The following is a 23621-nucleotide window of genomic DNA, read 5'->3' as shown; positions in this document are numbered from 1 at the left end:
ACCCTGGTTGGAAAGCCTAGCCCTTTACCACTCAACCACCGCGCCTTCTCCAATCATCTCTGGTAATTTCATTGTCAATTTTAAATATTATTCTGTTAAAACGTTTTGATTCTGGTTATTGTTGTTTTGATTAGATGTTTTGAGATCCGCTGGACTCCTGCTTATCATGTGGCGCAATCTCTGACCTAATTAAGGTGTATGGTGTCGCCCTATGATAAGACCAAACGACCAGACGTCACTTTTTTTTCGATCATTATGGGACGTGTCACTCCAGCGTTCAACTGTGCCGCGAAACAACCAAACACTTTATAGCCAGAATTCCTGCTCATTGATTCATGGGAATCGATGGGGAAGATTGGTTGAATGTGAGTCCTTTTGATAGCGCATTGAGTTGACCTCATTATGCAGCGGTTCTGAAATATGCAGTTGCCAGATGTCCTCTATTGTGGTTTTGTGGTTATAATCTCTTGATAGTGCAAGCTCATTTGGAGTTAGCACTGACCTTTGAGGTTACCATACACCCCATTTAGAGCTACCACCAGTTCGAGACCAGTTCCCAATTAGAGCTTCACCTGTTCCCAATTAGAGTTACTACAAGCATAATGGATCATAATTACAGTCGTCAAAGGTTCTCATTTAGAGTTCGGGAGGCATTATTGAAAGATACCGAAAATTTCCATTTATTCCATTTATTGAGAGGCATCACAAGTACCCATTAAAAGTTACCACTAGGACCATCTAGAACTACTCTGATTCATTTCCTAGAACTACTCTGATTCATCTTCTAGAACTACTCTAATTCATTTCCTAGAACTACTCTGATTCATCTCCTAGAACTACTCTGATTCATCTCCCAGAAAGAGTCTGGTTCATCTCGTAGAAAGAGTCTGGTTCATCTCCTAGAACTACTCTGCTGTCTTTGTCCCAAGTAGTGCTGTCTTGGTCACAAGTAGTGCTGTCTTGGTCACAAGTAGTGCTGTCTTTGTCACAAGCAGTGCTGTCTTGGTCACAAGTAGTGCTGTCTTTGTCCCAAGTAGTGCTGTCTTTGTTACAAGTAGTGCTGTCTTGGTCACAAGTAGTGCTGTCTTTGTCACAATCAGTGCTGTCTTGGTCACAAGTAGTGCTGTCTTTGTCCCAAGTAGTGCTGTCTTTGTTACAAGTAGTGCTGTCTTGGTCACAAGTAGTGCTGTCTTTGTCACAAGCAGTGCTGTCTTGGTCACAAGTAGTGCTGTCTTTGTCACAAGTAGTGCTGTCTTGGTCACAAGTAGTGCTGTCTTTGTCACAAGCAGTGCTGTCTTCGTCACAAGCAGTGCTGTCTTGGTCACAAGTAGTGCTGTCTTGGTCACAAGGAGTGCTGTCTTTGTCACAAGCAGTGCGGTCTTTGTCACAAGCAGTGCTGTCTTTGTCACAAGTAGTGCTGTTTTTCTCACAAGTAGTGCTGTCTTTGTCCCAAGTAGTGCTGTCTTTGTCACAAGTAGTGCTGTCTTTGTCACAAGTAGTGCTGTCTTTGTCACAAGTAGTGCTGTCTTTGTCACAAGTAGTGCTGTCTTTGTCACAAGTAGTGCTGTCTTTGTCACAAGTAGTGCTGTCTTTCTCACAAGTAGTGCTGTCTTTGTCACAAGTAGTGCTGTCTTTGTCACAAGTAGTGCTGTCTTTGTCACAAGTAGTGCTGTCTTTGTCACAAGTAGTGCTGTCTTTGTCACAAGTAGTGCTGTCTTTGTCACAAGTAGTGCTGTCTTTCTCACAAGTAGTGCTGTCTTTGTCACAAGTAGTGCTGTCTTTGTCACAAGTAGTGCTGTCTTTGTCCCAAGTAGTGCTGTCTTGGTCACAAGTAGTGCTGTCTTGGTCACAAGTAGTGCTGTCTTGGTCACAAGTAGTGCTGTCTTTGTCACAAGTAGTGCTGTCTTTGTCACAAGTAGTGCTGTCTTTGTCACAAGTAGTGTTGTCTTTGTCACAAGTAGTGTTGTCTAAGGTTAGGTCTTCCCATCGAAGTCTGCTGTTTTGAGGTCCCGTTTGATTACGTCTACATATCGGAGGTGGAACGACCAGTTTTCCTTATGCCCATCGCTGATTCTCCATAAAGGATGTTTGGGATACGTTCATGTGGCGGAATATGTGCAAATTATAAGATAAAAGAATATTCATGACCAATTACACTTGTTCAGAGAAGGTCTTTTTTGTCTGTTTAATTAAGTTCGAGTGAAATAAAAAAAAAGAATGACATATATTCGCTTCACTAAAGTTTCAACATATTTGATAAAATCATATTTTTATTGATTATTTTAACGTTTAAAAAGTACATGAAAAGATCAATACTGCACAGCTGTCTCGCACAAATAATAGTTTCTGACGTTCCCACCAATATTTGTATAAAACACCACACAGTAAATATTCGGAAGCCCAAGTAAGATATATATTTGTACTTTCAGAAATAATTTCTTACACAATACTGGGACTCAACATTTCAAACTTTGTATTTAGTTTAGTAACAGGTTCTCACGTATAAAAAATTAAACAAAAACACTGTCAATAGAAATGCTCAAAAATCTAGTTAGATTGTCGAAAGTTCTGCCCATTTCTGCATTTTCTAATTACATGTATTTGTAGAGTCTATACGATTGTGATTCGTGATTTAGAAATATATTTTGAATATTGACTTGTTTAGACCTAGATCCTCCTGCGCCGTTCGGCGCTCTGAGGGGCAAGCTGTCTCCACAGTCTGTCACTGGCAATGTCTGAAGCCTTTTCCCACTTGGTGTCCACTGCAGTGAGGTTCTCCATGAAAGTGTGGCGCCAAGTTATACGAGGACATCCTTGTTTGCGCTTTCATCGTATTGGCCTAAATGTCATCGCAACTCTTGGTATGCGTTGTTTATTTTATCGTAGGACATGTCCAGTAAACCTCAAAAAAGTAACCTCATTAAGTGGTCGACTGCCAGTTCGGCATAGGATTTCCGTGTTTAGGACCCGATCTCTATAATTGACTTCTAAAATCCGTCTTAGCCACATTTAGCCTTTTCTCAGTTTTGGCAGATGGCTTCCATGGCTCGTATTCATATGTTACCGTTGAAATGACGAGTGTGTTAAGCGTGATCTTAATGTATAAATTGGTCGTTAGAAGTCACTATAGCTATTGTATCTTCTGTAGAGTCGACTGCAATATTATCAACTTAAAAAATAATTTATCTGGCGCACTAAAAGTTGTATTATATTTTGATTGATTATACTTATTATTTTACATGTTTCAAATTGTCTGGCGCTACCTGGATCGTGATGCATTAAAAGGAATCCTCTTCACATGCGTACACTTTTAGATTTTATAATGATCTATGGCAGGTAGTCAGTATCTTTCAGGTCTGAAGAATTTTTCTAGGAATGTTCAGGATCAAGAACATAACTGTGATGCAGTGGCGTGGCTAGGAATTGACCATCGTTTGGGGGCCCGGGGGGCTTGACCTCTTTTGGGGCCTCTGCATTTTGTTTAATCTTTAATTTAATGTAAAAAAAACACACATTTGGGGGACCCCTCTAGTAAGGGCCCGGGGGAATTTTCAAATTCTCCCCCTCACTCCCCCCTTCCAGCTACGCCTCTGCTCTGTTAACGACCTTTAGGTTGATGTCGGACTTAAGAATATTTTGAAATTTTATTCGAAAGATTATATCAACTCACTCTGTTTCTAACAACTTTTGTTCTCATTGTTTCTCCCACACCCATTCTCCCACACCCATTCTCCCACACCCATTCTCCCACACCCATTCTCCCACACCCATTCTCCCACAAACTATTTTTGTACTTAACAAAACATAAATCAATAAAAAAAAAAAATTAATCACCGAACAAGGAAAATAAATGCCACTTATTGAGAGATGTATATGTGGAGCTATTCCCCTTTTTAACGTTTTGAAAAAGGGAGCTGTTTCTTCCACTTAGATAACCTTTGTTTTTCTTTAAGTTTTTTTTTTTTTTTTTTTTTTTTTTTTGCCTATAAAAATTATCCAACAGGATTTTGAGCCCTCTAGAGCCTTCAATATTGTTTTGCATATTAAACCTCACGATAGCTTACTGTTTTAGACCTAGATTCAAAAGTGCCTTTGGGCTTATAAAAGACCAATACATTAAAAACAAAATTGAAAGTCAGTACCTCCGTTCTGGTTTGGTTACTTTGGTATTATTTTCTTATAAATCTATTAAGTTTTTTTTAACCGTTTCAAATTGGTTTTTCTGATTTACTTCAACTCTGTCTAGAGTCTAGGTTTTTTTTTTCGTTGTTGTTGGGTTTATCTGCGGTCTTTTGAAGTCTCGTCTCTTTGTGGAACGACACTGTTGTGTGAAATTGTTTGTCTTTCATCATCCAGTCTCTTTCAGCTTGCGCTGTTTGGCGTTGGATGAAAGGATAGGCATTGGTGCTGCTTCTGCCGTCATTTCAGTCTATTGCAGGGGTTCTCAACCTGTGGGTCGCGACCCCCTTAGGGGGTCGATTGACGATTGGCCAGGGGTCGCCTAAGACCATCAAAAATATAGATTGTTTTTGGCTATTCTTCTATTGCTGTGTGGATGGGGTCGCCGCAGAGTGGGGATTGTAAAAAGGGGGTCGCCGAGCTTAAAAGGTTGAGAACCGCTGGTCTATTGGCAAAACTGATGTAGAAAACAGTGGTCTTGTCTCTCATTCTCATTCTCTCATTCGCCCCCCCCCCGCGCGCACACACATACGTGCGATACTATTAATAACAACTTACATACACCTGGAGACGAATAGGGTTACACATATACTGTCAAATATACCGCATTACCCTCGCTCATACATATGTAGGAGGCGCGGTGGCTGAGCGGTAAAGCGCTTGGTTTCCGAACCGGAGGTCCCGGGTTCGAATCCTGGTGAAGATTTCGGAATCTTTGGGCGCCTCTGAGACTACCCAGCTCTAATGGGTACCTGACATTAGTTGGGGAAAAAGTGAAGATGGTTTGTCGTTGTGTTGGCCACATGACTCCCTCGTTAACCGTAAGCCACAGAAACAGCATCTACCCTATAGACCGCAAGGTCTCAAAGGGGAAGTTTACTTTGCATACACCTTGAGACGAGTAGGGCTACACATGCACTGTCAAATACACCCCCTTTCACTAGCTCATATACTTATGTAACCTAAACAGGGACACCGAGAAATACTATAAATACCACTGGTAGACTATTCCTTCACGCAAACACGCGCGCGCACGAACACACAGCACGTGCCTTACAAAATACGAACGGTAAAAAACAATAAAAATTCCTCGCACAAGGAACAGAAAGGATAAGCAAAACAAATAGAGTTCCTTCTGGAAACATCGGCGTTTCCAGGGCAACTTGCTCATGTGGGATCGCTTGTTCCTTTTAATCTTGTAGATTGAGAAGAAAGCGAATATAAAAATTAAACTAATTAAAAACAGCACAAAATATTTGTTCCGTTCCAGCAATTAAAATCATTCACTCAGAGAGTTTACTTTTTTTAGGTGTAATTTCAAACTCATCCAATAGACTTACATGAGAGATTTTCACCAATGGCGGAGAAACTATAAAAAAAAAAGCAAGCTGTTTGGTGTATCCGGTGTAAAAAGGACGTGCTGATATAAAGTACGTTAAACGTTATAATCTGTTAGGTTATTTGTTTTTCCATTGTGCATGACCAAAAAACAAATACATAATTAGAACTAAACAATTGGTACAATAGCAGACAAGATATACGGTCATAACCCAGTTTCTCTTCAACATTACATACAGAATTTACAACAGTAAGTTACAGTTTGCCAAAAAAAGAGTTCTTGTGTCTATTTGTTTTTTGTGAGCGGTGTCAAAGAACGAATAGTTCCTTTTTACAGAGCTTATATCAACTCACTATGTCTGTCCGTATGTCTATCTATCTGTCTGTTTCTCCCACACCCATTCTCGGAACAAGCTGAAACTTCGCACAATTATTCATTGACATAGACAAGACCAGAATCATTTTTAAAAATGTAACCAATTAGACAATTAAGAACTGGTAATTGATATTTTTTTTTTATCAGCAACAAGGAAACTAATACTTCAGTATTCACATATATAGCTAAATTTGTTGGGTTTAGTTCCCCTAAATACATGTTACCGCTATTTCTCCTTCACGCCTTCTCCGATCAAAGTTGAAACTCTAAACAATAATTTAGTGTACCTAACAAAACATGAGTCAATAAACAAAAATACTCAATTAGTCAATTAATTATTGGTAATTAATTATTTCGTTTGAAATCGAATAAGATAAATAACTTGTACATTATTAGTAAATATAGTTTTAATGACAGAGCTCTTTCACTATGGATACGCTTTGTTTTTTGTTTTTTTAACTCTTTCTCTCCGTAATTATTTACCACATTCTGGTGGAACCAACGTTGGTATCGTAAGTTAGGAGAGAAAGAGTTAAATAACTTTTAAATATTGTGCTTGTTTTTTAAATGCCTTTTTGAATTTTATTCCTTAAAGAACGTAAGAGGTATTTTTAAAAAATCAAGGCGGAAACAAGGAGGAGTACACTCAGATTAACTTTTAGCATGAAAATTCCCACTATGTAGGCCTAGAGATGTCTCTCGATCTTTAACCCACCACATAATTTTGTTTTGAATATTCATAGTAAATAAAAAATCCAAATTGTTAGCTACTGTTTTCAATTATATATCTAGAAACGTACATATAAGAATTCGCCATTTAAAAAAAATAATAATTTTGAAACTTGTATTTTGTAAAAAAAAAAAAAAAAAATATCCCCATTTTATTCAAGGCCTTATTTCCACATCACTCTTTAGTTGGATTTAGGTCAGTGTGGTTAGTGTGTAATCATGTGTGTTTTTGATTGCATGCGTGCCTATAAGTGTTTACACGTGTTTGTATGTGTGGTGAGAGTTTTGTTACTGTAGAGAAGAATGCGGTATCAATATCAAGATATATTTATGTGTTTGTTTTGTGTTTTGTTTCGAGTCAAGAGAAACACGCTCCTTGTGTTCAAATATAGATTTAGTTCACGGATCAATACGGGGAGTATCGATCCACTGGCTAGAACTCCTGGCAGGCTCACGTCTGTCAGCTTGCCAAACTGTAGCATCGCTTAACATTCGCCCTCCTCCTCCTCATCTCTCTCTCTCTCTCTCTCTCTCCCTCTCGTTCTCTCTCTCTCTCTCTCTCTCTCGTTCTCTCTCTCTCGTTCTCTCTCTCTCTCTCTCTCTCTCTCTCGTTCTTTCTCGACAGTTATACGCCTTAATAAAACCCTCTACACAAGCAGTTACTTTGTTAAACTTTAAGACCTTTTTGCACTTAAGTTTCAACGAGTATGTACGCTAATTTAAGTATTTTAAAAGAAAGAGAGAGCAATAGAGATAGATAGATAGATAGATAGATAGATAGATAAATAGATAGATAGATAGATAGATAGATAGATAGATAGATAGATAGATAGATAGATAGATAGATAGATAGATAGATAGATAGATAGATAGATAGATAGATAGATAGATAGATAGATAGATAGATTATAACGATTTGATATAGATAGATAGATAGTTAGATAGGGATGAATGGATAGATAGATAGATAGATAGATAGATAGATAGATAGATAGATAGGTAGGTAGGTAGGTAGATTGACTATATCAGTGATGACCAAACTATGGCCCGCGGGCTGCTATCCGGCCCGTAGAAACCCATTCCCTTAAGCCGCAAACGTTCAGCTCCATCACACACACACACACACCAAATTCCTTGCTTTGACGAGGCCCGTGTCCTAAGTTAAGGAAATGTACACGACCTCCGGGTAGACAGAAGCTGGGGACCACTGCTCCAGAGAAATGTGTATCTGTTTCTTTTTCATTGTTAATTAGTAGCTTCGTGGCTGCTGGTTCCCTTACCATGACTTTTTGGCAGCTCACCAGTTACAAGTAATTAATAATTATAGCATTATAGAGTCATTTGGTTCAATAGACCGCAATTAAGAACAAAGGGTTAAGGGGAGGGGGGAGGACTGGGCGTTGATTGCGAGCAACAAGAAAGTTCATTTGCATTGGGGAAAAGTTGGTGAGCAGATGAACATGACTAGAATGATACGAAACAAGAGAGAAGGGTGATACAAAATAATCTATGAAATAATATAGAATATATACAGTATATCTATTTGACTGTAATCAATTACAGGTTGATTTCTTTTTTCTATCAATCTTTGGCGTAGAAAAAAAACCCAGAGAAAAAAATGCATGTGATTACGTTTGAATGTGTGCTCAAACAAAAGGCAAAAATAACACGGACAAGTTATTAGATAATTTCACCGTGAACAATGTTAAGGACTTATGGTAACTATAAACGACGGCACTTGTGGGGGGGGGGGGGGGGGGGACAGCATGAGCGACATCTCCAGGTGCCGTACCTGCGGAGGCCCCATATGGAGATTCTGTTGTTACCATCAACCCATCGTACACATATGCGGGGGCTGTACCTCATAACAAATTGCCATACATTGAATTACAGTGTGGTGAATGTATTTGAAAGCATTGCTCATATACAAGGAATTTTTTACTCAATATTGAAGCCTGTTTTGGCCTTTATACCAATTACTTTAAAAGCTCTGAGCATATTTTGGGTGAGTTAGGGTTAGGGTTAAGCCCAGCGTACGACACTCGCCCAGGGCTCCTCGCACTGTTAAGGCTACCTCTGAAACTACATTGAATTTTGTATACCTTTTACAGATTATGATCCTGGCAGTGACAGAATTTAGCTATTAGCTCATGATTAATACAAAAAGGTTTTATATTATTCATGCAATAAAATAACTTTTTTTTAAATAGACAAATATTTGGATGCATAGATTTAGCAATCGGAGTAAAACATTTAAAAAGTGGGATTTGAATGGAAACAGGTTTTAGTTTTTAATTTTAATCTCCAAGGAAACGAAACATTTTAGGGCCAATGTTGATTTAGTAGTTCTCAAGAGTGCAAATGTCAGCCATGCTTTGCGTTAAGACTTGTGAGTTGGTAAGGTGTGAGTAGGTTGAAGCTGTGTTTGTGAGTTGGTTGAGGCTGTATTTGTGTTTTGGTTGAAGCTGTGTTTGTGAGTTGGTTGAGGCTGTACTTGTGTTTTGGTTGAAGCCGTGTTTGTATGTTGGTTGAAGCCGTGTTTGCATGTTGGTTGAAGCCGTGTTTGTATGTTGGTTGAAGCCGTGTTTGCATGTTGGTTGAAGCCGTGTTTGTATGTTGGTTGAAGCCGTGTTTGCATGTTGGTTGAAGCCGTGTTTGCATGTTGGTTGAAGCTATGTTAGTTGGTTAAAGCTGTGTATGTTGGTTGACGCTGTGCCTGTTTGGTCGTTGAAGCTGTATGTGTTGATTGAAGCTGTGTGAGTTGGTTGAAGCGGTGTTTGTGTGTGGGTTGAAGCTGTGTTTGTGTGAACGTTACATATATCGGAAATAATCTAAAAGAATACCCATTTTGTATGGATCGTATAAGGATTAAAACAATTCCCTACAAAGTCATCTCTCTTCCACCTAAAAATAGCCTTGCTGTTAGTCATATGGCGGATGTGTAGAATATATTCGTTTGCATTACAAAATACGCCTTTGTCAAACTTTTAAAAACTTTTTTTGTGAAAAAAAAATTGTAGAAAATCTTTATGTATAATTGGGTGTATCTCAGAGGATTGTGTGATATTTGATAAATAAGCAACATTTTTTTGTACAAAGATTGTATCAACTCTGGATAAGCTCTTGTACACGTCATTTCCCCCACTTTCCTATCTCAGATCAAGTTGAAACTTTGTCAAATAATTTATTGTCTGTGGGAACACGCGAATCAATCAAAAAGTTAACCAACTTGCTAATCAGATTGTCGTAATGAGTTAATTTTGTTTTATATCGAAATGTACTAGGCTAAGAGGAATTAAGATTTGTGGAAAGAATTAGGTCGTTCGCTAAAAATAAAATCGGCTTTCCGTCATGGAGGCTCGAATTAAGATTCAAGCAACTTTTTTTTTTTTTTTTAAAAAAAAGGTTTTTGAAATGACAGCATGGGAATCTTCTCCCAAATACACATCCCCCCCACCCCCCCACCCCAAAAAAAAAAAAAAGACCCACAAAAATGATTGGACCATACCTCACTGAGCATGCTATAAGCATGAACAAAAATATTTATTATTATTAGTCTAAAAGAGGGCACCTGGTTGTATGTGGCTTCAGAACGAGACAGATGGAGGTCACTCACAAAGGCCGCGGGATACACATCTGAGATACACTCATTAATCGTCGAAAAAGCCTTATTATTAGAGCTATTAAAAAAATAATTAAACGATTGATTAAAAATTGAGCTTGCAGCGTCTCTCAATGTAAACTTTGCTTTAAAAAAATATGTTTTTAATAGTGTACAAGTTTGACATTTTGTTTTACACTCTTTGGAATTCACTTATTTTCTCTCTTTCTCTTTATATATATATATATATATATATATATATATATATATATATATATATATATATATATATATATATATATATATATATATATATATATATATATACATATATAAGTATGTCTGTCAGTCTTTTTAGGCGTATTTATCAACTTGCGTGTGTTCATAAAAATTTGGAACATTAATTTGAATAAAACTAAAAATCCTCTTATATGAAGAAAACTAAATTCTAGAACGTATCTCTATGCTTGAAATATCAGTGTAGAAAAAAAAATAGATTCCTTTGTCCATATAGTTCTTATGGTATACTTCAGCTTTCGTTAGGGTCACGTGACCACTTTTCACTCTTCCTTTTAACCGATTATGAAATTGTTAATCTTGTTATTTACTAAAACCATTTAGATCTAGATCCAATGTGTTTCAATAGCACTGTAACTCAGTTTATCTCACAAACATTTTTTGTTTTCAATTCCCTTTGAATTTGTTTACCGCTGTTTCCAGTGCACATCATGTCACGTGTTATCTTTCGAATCTGATTGGCTAAGTAAACAAGCAGCAGTTTGTTTGCCTTGATAGCGGGAAAGGGCCCGGATTAAAACTGATACCGGTGATTGCTGGTTGAAATTTCAAACTATATTTCTTGTTGTTTTTTTTTTCTCTCTCTCTCTCTCTCTTTTAAATCTCCGTGGCTCTAAGTGCATAAACTAAATGGGATTAGTTATTAGTCCGACCATGTCAAATGAAAATATTGAGGGTAAAAAACTTTACCTTGTTTATTACTTAATTCGTGTATATTTTGATTCGGCATAATCATTAGTTTAAAGAGTGGTATTGGTCTGCGCGAGCTAATTATTACTTTAAAAATACTTTGCGCTAGCTTGAGGCAATGCAGTATTTGATATAATTAGCCTACAAATTAAATAGAATAAATGAGAAATGGACAAACTCTCATCCGAATCACAAGAAAGATGACGCCTACTATAAGCTATCCTGACAATATCAACGTCTAATCTTTTGACTCATAACCGGATACAACCGAATGAGACAACTTATGTTCCAAAAGCTCAAAACTGGAACCAGTGAAATCTGCCCATGTGGAGTGTCACCAGAGAATGCTGACCATGTCCTTCTAAACTGCATTCTATACCAAGAAGCCCGAACAAGACACTGGCCCCAAAACACCCCAATAGAAATAAAACTAGATGGAGAGCTCCCTGATTCTGAAACCCCTGCGCAGTTCATCTCATGTATTGGTCTAGTCATCTGAACGCTCCAACATAACAATGAGAACGAGGAAGAAGAAGAAGAAACGGGGTTTGTGTCTCTTGCATGCCTGGATTGGCTCATCTTTGACGTAGGATGGGGTAATCTTCTCTCTTAAGGAACGTCTGCAATTTATACGTCAAAGGAAAAAGAGGGCAAGATACACAAACGAATAATGACTTTATTATTTTGAAAACAGACTCCTTTGCACTGGCCTGCCAGTTCTTCAAGTCTCCAACAGATTATCGCTTCTGTTGACCTATAATCAGAGCTTGCAAATTCTAAAACGCTTGATTCTGATGGCTTTCAAGGGTATCGATTCTTTTTTTAAAATCGATATCTTAAGTATCTAGTGTTATGTTATCAGAAGGTTTCATGTCGTCTGCTGTTGTTTTGTCCAATCAGAGCATTTCGATTGTGCTTACATATGTTTGCGTGACGGCTTCCCGCCACCTCCTCATTCCGCAGCAATAAATAACTATGTCGTCAGGGCGCCACTTCCGGTCTGCTACACAAGGCGCTCTAAATGTCACTAGGCGAACCGCCATGAGATTACCGTTAGGCTGTTCTCCCTGGGTGCTACAACAGCGAACACAATAATTACCGCCATGGGATAACCATCAGGCTTTTTTCTCTGGGTGCTACAGCAGCTGTGCTGATGTGTTGGAGCGTTTCACCGTTGCCCCTTTACTAGAAAAGGTTATATGTATAGCAGCTGAGAACTTGAATCATTGGCTTGATCTCTTCCAGACTAGAAGACCCATGTGATCAAAGTGTATCCGCTTACTTTTGGCATGCCTAATTTTTTCCACCCAGAATTTTGCTTTTTATAATTACTATTAGATTACTCTCTCTCTCTCTCTCTCTCTCTCTCTCTCTCTCTCTCTCTCTTTCTCTCTCTCTCTCTCTCACTTCGTGGGTTCAAAAAGCTGGAAGGTAAAAATTCCTTTTTGGAAAACTTGTCTAACCAATTTCCTAAAATCAGACAGTTTATGTATTTTTTTCGTGAAAAAAAATCACCATCTAATTGGCTGCACATTTTGTCCGTTGTAATTGTTCTGAATTATCCAATTAACTTAAAATTTAATTTGGCTTGCGTCTTTTTATCAATGGAAAGATTTGTAAACACAGGACGTCACCAAACTATGCGGAACTTACCGGAATGTGTTTCTTATATTGAAGTTGAATAAATAGATAGGCGCACCTTCTCGTTACAAAACTTATATCAACTCACTTCGTCCGTCTGTCTGTCCGTCCGTCCGTCTGACTGTCTGTTGAAACTTTGCACTTTTGTTTCTAACTAAACATGAATTCATAAAAAAAAAGTAACCAGTTAATTAATTAATAAGTTAATTTTTTTTTTTTATATAAAAGGGGAAATGAATCTTACAGCATTTCAAGATATGCCTGTAAATGTGCAATTCTTTCCCTTATAAAAACCTTTTTTTAGATGATCTAAAATCAATTCACTAGATCAGTGATACTGTGATTCATTATTCAGATTCTCTTCATTTCTTCGTTTGATAGCTTTTTGAATGGAAGAAAATAGTTTCTGAGCGTTTCTTGCTTAGTTGATTGTAAATCTTGTATGAGGAGACTTAAAGGACGAGGATATTAATTCAAATTATTGGAAATATGGGATAGCGTGGGATACCGTAGGAAGCATGGAAGACTGCCAACCCCAAACCTGGTATGTCACACGCTCGTGCGTACTTTGCAACATTCGATTGTTTTCTGTGTACTCACTGGCTCAGCAAATATTGGAATTCGGATTTCAGAGAAAACTAGTTGAGTTATTAAGACCTCCACAATGTCAAGATTTGACTTTTACTAGATATATTGAGTTAGGTCAAGAAAAAACATTATTTTGTGATTTTTTTTAAATATTTTGCTGAAGATGTGAGTTCTGCTTTCCCTACACTTCGGCTAAGATACAAAATGACAGATAATTCCTCAGTCTAAGTAACTTCTATTGTCTTTAAATCTCTAATGTATTTAATGGAAACCGTTAGTTAAGGAAATGTTTATTATCACATTCATCAGTCAGGAGGAACCAGGTGATCATGACAGAATGGCTGCCTGGTCGTGCCGTATGCACGCTGTACTGTCATTCGGACTTCTCGATGGTCCTGGGTTCATCCTCCGTCGTCCTGCGGGAGGTTTGGTCTAGAAAGTATGTTAGCTTCAACTCTGAAAAAATATCCGAAGCATGTCAAACATTTGACAACGTGTCCTCTTACATTTAATCTTGTCTACCTCCCTTGTATTACCACTGACAGCATGGCTCAATTTATCTTGTTAACTTCCCTTCTTTTACCACTGACAGTATAGCTCTATTTATCTTGTTTACCCCCCTTGTATTACCACTGACAGCATAGCTCAATTTATCTTGTTTACCCCCCTTTGTTTTACCACTGACAGCATAGCTCAATTTAACTTGTTAACTCCCTTTGTTTTACCACTGAGAGCATACCTCGATTTATCTAGTTAACTCCCTTTGTTTTACCACTGACAGCATAGCTCTTTCTTTTTTTTAAACCATAGTCGGTGTGACGGATATCTGTACCTCATGGAGAAGACCACATGCAAAAGGAGACGTTTCTTTCCGTGCTTAAAAGAGTACTGCGTAACAGAAGGGTCTCCATGAAACTCCATTTTGCCCTCGCTCGCATAAAGGAAAACAGTTGGCATGAGATGGCCTGTGAAAGATATAACTGAAGAGCTCCCCAAAAAAAAGGTCCCCGGGATGCACTTTTGAGACCGAAAGAAAAGTCCTTGTCGAAGTCAGAAGCAGAAGACGCGAAGGAAACGCAAATAGACCGCCTGCGGACAACGCCTGCGGACAACGCCTGCGTCTGTATGTGATGTAGCAAGATATGCTGTTCTCAGCTGGGTTTTGCGTCATTATGTGAAATGCTGCGCTCATCCGTAATCTTTGGAATCGAAGACAATTCCTGATTTTTATTATGACTAAAAACATGAATGCATCGTCACTCTACGTCACTATAGGGAAACGTAATTAATTGAAGTCTCCGACTTAACATGCAAAAAAAAAGTATCTATTGATGTGGCTGTGCCAACGTTGGACAGGTGGTCATTGAATTGTTCGGGGTTGGGAAAGTGCAAGTATGTCTGGCTTTCAGCGCCTTTAGACTTAGCCTATCACTACTGGAAATGTTATAATTTTGGTATTACAGATGGCCCATCCAAAGCTATTATTATTATGTTAGAAACGAACGAGTATTCATTCTCTGGCGCTGCCAGGGTCGGGTTTCGCTAAAGGGAAACAAAATTCATTGTAGTCCCTTTATCAGTGTCCACCGAGGAGTTTTCTGGCGATGTGGCAGGTCTGCAGCAGTACTGCCCCATGCCAGGCAACGAGAATCTTCTTAGGAATGTTAAGGGCCTTGAAGGCACTGTTAAGTCAGTTGTCATTATCCCCCCGGTTGATATAACACTGGGGTATATTGTTATTTTGGATAACTTCCATAAACACTTAATCTCCAAGCCTAGGTTTCCATATTTTCTTTATTTTTCCATTTTAGTTTTTCTTAAATTATGAGACAATGGTACGGCGATGTCAATAATGGTAGCGTTTTTTTTTCTGTTATATCAATGAACAGCAGATCAGGCTATTAAAATATACCGTTTTGTCGGTCAAAGTTTGCCTAGATTGGTGCAGCAGATGATCAGTAGACTTATGAACTATATGGAAGAAGTATTTGTAATAAGTAGGAGTATCCTTACTGATCAAAATATTTGTCAAAGCCAAGTGTTGGTGTTTTAACTTTTATTATTATTATTTAAAAAAAAAACATGCATAATAATATCATTATTGAACATACGTTAAAAAAAATTCGTTGATTTTCACAATTGTGTATTATTTAATCATGGTGCTCGAATGTTACGTCTGCTCCAGGAATAATCTCCCCTTGACATCCTCTTCTCAGTATTTTTCTTTCCTCCAGTCAGTCTTGCCTTGTTTCCTAGCCACCATTTTGTTTTGGCACCAGCAGCAAGAGATCCCGGGACACAGAAAGTGTTCCTTGTATTCTCACATCTCCGCCAGACCAGAGTTTCTTGTAAACATCGCCCCCCCCCGGCCCTCTCCCCGCTTGTTCTAACCCTTGTGAGTGCTCCCCATTACGTTCCCTTTGGCTCACCCTCCCACTTCGTGTCTTTTATTTAGAAAACAAAACTAACTACTCCTCCCCTCCCCCCTTTTTCCAAACCGCACCTTTAACCACCCCACCCATTAACATTAAGTCGTGACTTCTACTTTACGACAAGGCAAGACTACATACCTGATCACAGTCCCGATGTAAGGTTCACCATAGCTCCGGTAGTCTCAAACTTGTGTGGCTCAGTAACATATTCACTTCGCTACCATTCAAGTAGACTCGAACTCGAAACCCAGCTCGAGCAGAGTTGTGTTTGCTGATAGCGCGGAAACCTTTTTTCACAGATACCCCCCTCGCTCTCCTTAGCATGTCCACAATCGAGATTGGAGCATGCGCACTGAGCGTAGAAAGATGCGCTATGAAAATGTAATAAAAAAACAACTTTGCATTTAAAAACACATGCATTAAACATCAGTTCGAGTTCCTGTCCTGTAACCATGCATTTTGGATTTATAGGCCTTGTAATGCTTGTTGTAATGTTTGGTCGTGGGAGGGGGGGGGGAACAGGTAATAGAAGACCCTTGCTGAATCAGACTGGAGTCCTTAGATCAGGGGTTCTCAACCTATGGGTCGCGACCCCCCCCCCTTGGGGGTCGATTGACCGTTTGCCAGGGGTCGCCTAAGACCATCGAAAATATGGATTATTATTGCCTAATCTTCTATTGCTGTATGTGTGTGTCGGCTGGGGGATCGCGGCATAGTGGGGGATTATATAAAGGGGTCGCCGAGCTTTAAAGGTTGAGAACCGCTGCCTTAGATTAAACATCACAAGATAGATAACTCTAAAAAAATGTGTTCCAAATGATAATAAAATCATTACTGTAGAATTCCAAACTGTCGATTCGGTTTGTTGTTGTTTTTTCCATAGTTCATCGTAATGGAGGTGTGACTGTGTTAGGAAGTTGTATGCATCAGCCTCTTTTTTTATTTGGTCTTGGTTCGAAACCTTCTGATGCTTACACATGTTTACACTTTTTAAGCCAAACAAGACTGGACATACAAAGTGAACGACAGACTAGTGAAATAGCATGTTCGAAATGTGCTGAGCCTTTTCACAAGAGTGCATACAAAATGGAATTACAATTCTTGTGTTTAGAGGCTAGACTGCCACACGCGTCTAAAGGGTTAACAAAAGTCTGTCCAAAGTCTTGCGATTCATCACTTCGAGGCTGCTCACTAGAATGACGTCGTCCCATGCCCGCTTAGAATAACTTCTCTTTAACCACACTACAACCCATAGACTTATATAAATATTGTATCTGGACTTCTTTTAAAACTACTAAAAATGTGAAATTTTTAAAAAATTTGAAACAAGGCGTTGTTTTGTAAAGTAGTTATAAGAAGTAAACTTTTTTTTTTCCAATCCTAACCTATGTAACATATAATTTAATTTTTATATCAGATCTAGTAATTGAACATCAAAAATAAGAGTACTCTCGTCTCATAATTATTTTTTTGCAATTTTTAGATACATAATCTAGAAAGATCTAGGTAATCAATCTATTTAAATGTACATAAGATGATTAAAATCAACAGACATGAATTATTTCGATCTAGGATTTTTGAAACATCTAAATTGAAACTAACAGGAAATGGCTTTGTTTCAAATATTAGCGTGAATATATAGTTCTGTAATTAATAGCGCATTCTAAAGATAATCCGAGAAATGATTTTGCATTATTTCTAAACTTTGAAAACTAAAGATCATGACTTTTCTAAGATAGAAAAAAAATTGATTGGGGAGACTTCCCTTACAGCTTCCATACAGCTTGAAAAAGAGTTACGTACATAAAAATATATATATATATATATATATATATATATATATATATATATATATATATATATATATATATATATATATATATATATATATATATATATATATATATATATATATATATATATAAGTCTGTGAATCGATCACTCGCGGATAAGAATTTGTTTCCAGTTTCCAGTTTAGATATAATATATAAGTCTGTGCTACAATCTTACCGTCTTTAAGTTTGAGCTATAAATTTGTATCATACATGTTTTATGAAAAGTCGCTTCTATCTAGTGTAGTGAAATATCCAAAGTGTGTGTTGCTCAGTTGCTGTAGCACTATACCGAGGGATGACTTCAGATTTGAACATTTTCAGACATCATTCACAAAACGAAGATTGTTTTGTCTTAGCTCAAACCCCCTGCAGGATGGGTAGGATGGCGGCGGGCAGGGTTCGAACCAGGGACCATCGTTACGACAGTCCGTAGCTCATACCTTACTACCAGACTGCCATTCTAGTCAATAAGAAAGATAGAAGGAAAGAGAGTTTCGAATTTTTTTTTTATGTCTAATTGTCTACCATGTCTACTATGTGCCACTGTCTACACCAGATTGTTTGATTATTTTTCTTTCGGTTTTTTTTTACATTTTTTTTTGTGAAATCTTTTTTCCCCTCATGTTTTAGTATGTGTGTGTGTTTGTGTTTCTACCCCCCCCCCCCACCCTTTTTAACAGCGGCGCAATAAAAAAAAAACGCGTCTCTGATACGATTCCAGCCTCGGTCTGGACATGTGCTCAAGCACTTTGTGAGTCTTTGTCCAGGAAGTGCACATTCTTCACCTCACCCAACATGTTGTCCTGGTCTTTAAGTAGTTGAACAGCCATGTCATGGAGCTTGTGTTTCCTGTCACGTGACCGCTGGAGGGGGATGTCATTACCGTCTTGGAACGCTGTTTCTCAGGCTATGAAGCGCGACCCCTTAATGGCATTCAACTCGCATTCAATGGTTGAATAGCCACTTCTTTATATATATATATATATATATATATATATATATATATATATATATATATATATATATATATATATATAATAAAGCTTTGTTTAACATCCGATCGGCTAATATTAATAATAATCCACTCGCCCCTCGCTGTTGTTTTATATGTCTATTACGTACTATTCTTTGGCGAGCTCATTTCTATACTATACATTTATGTAACTTTTTCATTTAAGGGTCATTGGGCAGGTTTTGAATATGTCCCCGGGTAAGAAAGAAAGTTTGAGAACCTCTGTAGTAGATCATGTATTAGATCATATATTAGATCATGCATTCGATTAGTCAATACACCAACGTACTCACGTACTTCAAGACACTGACCTATTTTTACGCTTGTGCTTTTTGTTTTAACCCTTAAAGTGCTGAGCTGTTTTAGAATGAGTGCTAACAAAATGGAATTATAATTCTGTTAAGAGGCTAAACCACCTCACGCGTTTTAAGGGTTAATAGCTTAGTAAAGTAAAGTTCCCATTTCAGACCATTTGGTCTATATGGCAGATGATATAAAGGTCATCTGTTTTTATAGCCTAATTCACAATTTAATTCTTCCCACTCTTACCTCCCTTTTTTTTAATCTCCTTCTCCTCTCCAAAAAAGAAAATTACAAAACTACCTGTAATAAAATAGTAAACAAATAAAATACTAGGTTAATATAAGGGAAATAACCTTCCAATTAAAGCTATATCTCTCAGAACTGCAAGATTTATTTCCCTACTAATTCACTAACTAATTGGTTAATTTTATTGATTGTTTCGTGTGTCGTCACTGACAACGAAGAAAGGTGCAAAAGTTTCTGCTTTATCGGAGAATGGGAAGTGGGAGAGACAAAACAAAAAGCGTGCAAAAGAATCCTGGCAGACGATAAACGGAAGGAGTTGATATTAGCTTTGTAATAAAATAATACGAATAATAAAAAAGAATCTTGTAGTCAGAAGATCACTTCCGATAGCAGACCTCTCTACCCCCGGCACAAAGAACAACAAGATTGCAATGTTCTTGTTGTATTGTTTTGTAAGAGAATGGGGAGTTTCGATTGTGATTGTTGTTCTTGATGTTTCGGGCTGCTTTGTTCTGTTTAATGTAGCCAGGTAAAGCAAAACAGGTTTAGTCAAAACAAAACAAAAAAATCTGGGAAGATGTTCAATAATAGATAAGGGCGTTGGGTGGAAGTGCTGATAGCACAGCGAATGTTTTGTTTACGGTGGTGGTTCCTTGAATGTGGGACAAACGAGATGAGATACAAACATACAACTGAAGACCATACGGACATCTACAAGGGTTAGTTTAAAAAAAAAAAAAGAACTTCTTGTCTCCCTTGGCAATGATATTGTATCAAGTCATTATTTGTGACGCTTTACAAGTTAAAAAAAAAAAAAGAAGAAAAAACTTTGAAATAAGTAAGATAATTTTTGTACAAAGCTTATATCAACACTGTCTGTCTGTCTGGTCAAAAGTTTGTCTACGTTATTTCTCCCACACCTAATCTCGGATCAAACTGAAATTATGCACAATTATTGCTTTTACCTGACAACACAAGAATCAATAATAAAAATAATAAAAAAATAACCAATTAATTAACTGTTTGGTAATTAATTATTTTGTTTGGTATCTCAATCTAGGAAAAGAATGTGTGCTTGACTAAAGTAGTGGTATAAGCTGAAATAGCCCCCTGTATAAGTCGTCGTCTGAGTCTTAGTGAACACAACATGACAATTAGGACAAATAGCCTCATGGATAGAATGTCGTAAAATTGTACACAAGTTTCAAACGCAATTGGTCAGTAATTCAGTATAGTTTTTATTTTCAAACCTGACTCAATAGTTCACTTCGAATCAACTTCAACGGTGTACAAATATCTTTTTTTTTTTTTTTTTACTTTTTTCCCCTAATTCAGTATGCAATGTGTATGCAAATACATATAAATCATTTTAAAAACAAGATTATAATGTCGCCTCTATAAACGGGTTTTCAAACCGAAAATAATAAAGCATAAACTCCTACCAGAAACGAACTACTTCACTTTCATTAATTTACTCTTTTGTTTAGAAAATCTAGCAAGCATTGTGTAAATAAACAAACTTCCTGTTTACACTTCTCTTGAGACCGTGTACACGGGCTGACATTTAGCGGATTCTTTTTGTGACTTTGAATTTTTGGAGCATCAATTCATGATTTATCTTACACGAAATACATGAGAAATTCAAGGCGTTTTATTAGTTTGATCAACTTATTTCTCTTTTCGCTTTCCCGTTTTCTCAACGGTGTCCTTATTGGGAAACAGAATAATTTAAGAACCTCTAAGTCGACAAATCTAACTGGTCGATAATTTCCTCAGAACTCTCCCCAATATGCACGGTCGGTAATTTCACGGGGGTAAGAGTTATTAGTTGGTTAGACTCTCCTGGGAAGTGCTGGAGTTACTGACCACTGGAAAAGTAGGACATTTGGGGAAAGCAGAATCATAATTGCTGGAAAGGTCAATTTGGGTAATAACCTTATATCGTGGTGAGTCCCTTCGCCGTGAGGCGCCGAACGTTTCCGACTGTATAGGGCAATTGACGAGCTTTTCCGACGGTGTACGGAATTTAACGAATGTTTACGACAGTATGCATGACGTGGCAATGTGAGTGCGTTTGTGTTAGATATATACACACGCACAGAGTATGTGCGTGCGTGTCTATACTGTTTGTAGAAAGAAATTTTCGACACTGCACCATGTATTAACGTAAATATTAATGGTGAGGCTTTGTGCCCGAGTGCTAAAGTGCTTGGCTTCCAAACAGAGCGGTCTTGGTGAAGACTGGGGATTTTGAGGACGCCCCAGGGGTCCACCCAAATCTAATGTTTGCTTGAAAAATGTTGGAGAAAGTAAAAGCAGTTTGGCATTGTGCTGGAGACGCTACACCCTAGTTTACCATTCGGAAATTAAAAACAAACAAACAACGGATGCACTTTAGTATGAGGGTCGCAAAAGTCTTCGAGCATGTTGTAGATATTTGTATGTTTCGGATCTTCTAGAATCTAGGACGATGCCAAAACTATGACTCGCGGGTCTTATCTGAACCGTGCCACAAATTCATCTGACTCGTAAAGACCTCAGCCCATAGTGCACTATGAAGCCACAGGGGTTCGGTTCCATTCGACTCGACAATGGTACCCGGGATCAAAAAAGGTTTCACACCATTATTCTATAATTTAGTACTCGCGTATCAAAAATACTAAAAACGTTATTTCACGAATCTTTCAGTAATACACTCGTGCGCCGCGTCTTTAAAGAACTGCATACTTAGGCTACTGTGTGTAAGGTGTGTCGGATGCAGTGCATGTGTCTTGAATTGGTTTTTCCTATGTGCACCAAGCGTCTTGTGCACCACATAATGTCACAGAGTTTCACCACATTTCGCTGAAGCCATTCTGTATCGATGTTATGACAGCTGCTGGACTCCTCAATCTAATATTTATCACTGGGAATAGCCGACTTAATGGCAAGGTTGACAGGCACCGACGCCCAGATCAAAATTCTTTCATTCTTGTGCAGCTTATATGCAGAACAGTCCTCACCTTCCCCACTTCCCCATTTTATGTTTCTTGTTAATGGTATTTATCAGCTTTGAAAGTGATGTCAAAGTCTACCCTATCAGACTTGGCGAATTATATGTCAAATAATATAAAGGTCATCTGTTTCTGTTTCTTCGGTTAACGAGGTTGTCATGTGGCCAGGACAACGATCAACCGAATTTAATTTTTACCAAACTTTAGAGCTGGATGGGCTCAGGGGCGCCCAAGGATCCCAAAATTTGAAATCCCAGTCTTCACCAGGATTCGAAGTCAAGCGCTTTACCGCTCTGCCACCTCCGTCAGCTTTGTAGTTGATTTTTTTTTTCGATTCTTTCTCGTAAATGTTTTAAGAATTGAGTCTAAAACTTTTGCAACTCTAGAGGTTTTGAAGTTTGATAGTGTGATACACATTTTGTATACGATATTTCTCGCACTTTACTTTCTCGGATCAAGTTAAAACTTTACACAATTATTCAATGACAATAAAAAATAATAAACAAATAATAAATTTTGTTTGATATAGGAAAAATGGGAATTAAATCTATATATTGATATATTATGGTTATAAATGTGTAGTTCTCTCCCTTATATGACTTTTTTGTGTGTATATTTTCCTTGTTTAGTTTTGTTGTTAACCTGTTGTTTTGGTTTTCTCTCTCTCTCTCTCTCTCTCTCTTTGTTATGTTTCTTTTATTTATCAATGGGAAGGTGTACTACAAGTTAAATGTTTTAAATTCATATTTTTGTCTTACTTGTTAATAAATCTTTTTATTACATATTGTTTTACTTTGCTTCTTGTCTAATCGACCAGGTCTAACGTATAGCTATTCTCCTTTTTATTTGGAAAAATGTTATTCGTGTCTTTATTTAATGAGTCAAATTAGATCTAGGAGCTTGAAAGCAAAACAAAACTCGACCAACTTCAGGTAAGAAGCTCCTCTCATTTGGTAATAATGGCGTCAACTAAAGGCTGTTCCTCGATAAAGTCAAGCCGAAGACTCTTTAGATGCTTGACCAAAAGGAATGATAATTTTCTTTTTACGGAAGAACCCTCTCTTTCAAATCTTACTAGTCTTATCATAGATTAAAGCAGTGGCGTAGTTAAGGATTGGGCCCCGGGGGCTTGACCTCTTTAGGGGCCCCTGCATTTTGACATTCGACATCCTAACATGAGATAATGGCGTAATACTTAATGTAAAAGCTAATTTCGGACACTTACTTGGGGGACCCCTGAGGATTTTCAAATTGGGACCCTCCCTCCCGCCCCCCCCCTAACTACGCCACTGGATGAAAGATCAGATCACGTGTTCATTTTCTGATAGCTTAGAATTGTCTTGATGATTGACTTAAGTCTA

General features: G+C 37.8%; 2 protein-coding genes across 2 annotated transcripts in view; one reads left to right on the top strand and one right to left on the bottom strand.

Moving 5' to 3' along the window:
- Nucleotides 1-23621, top strand: part of LOC106079353 (potassium voltage-gated channel subfamily A member 1-like) — a 105962-nt gene that overhangs the window by 58652 nt on the left and 23689 nt on the right. The gene's annotated exons all lie outside the window — the stretch shown is intronic.
- LOC129928744 (uncharacterized) lies at nucleotides 847-14360 on the bottom strand. The gene is made up of 2 exons (XM_056044528.1): nucleotides 14272-14360; nucleotides 847-2023 (listed from the first exon to the last, which is right to left on the bottom strand). Exons 1-2 carry the CDS (start codon nucleotides 14358-14360, stop codon nucleotides 847-849), a joined length of 1266 nt encoding a protein of 421 aa, XP_055900503.1.

Source organism: Biomphalaria glabrata, chromosome 10 (genome assembly GCF_947242115.1).
Source record: "Biomphalaria glabrata chromosome 10, xgBioGlab47.1, whole genome shotgun sequence".
NCBI classification, from domain to species: Eukaryota; Metazoa; Mollusca; class Gastropoda; family Planorbidae; genus Biomphalaria; species Biomphalaria glabrata.
Note: the sequence above shows the minus strand (reverse complement) of the source record. Positions and strands in the feature narration are given on the sequence as shown.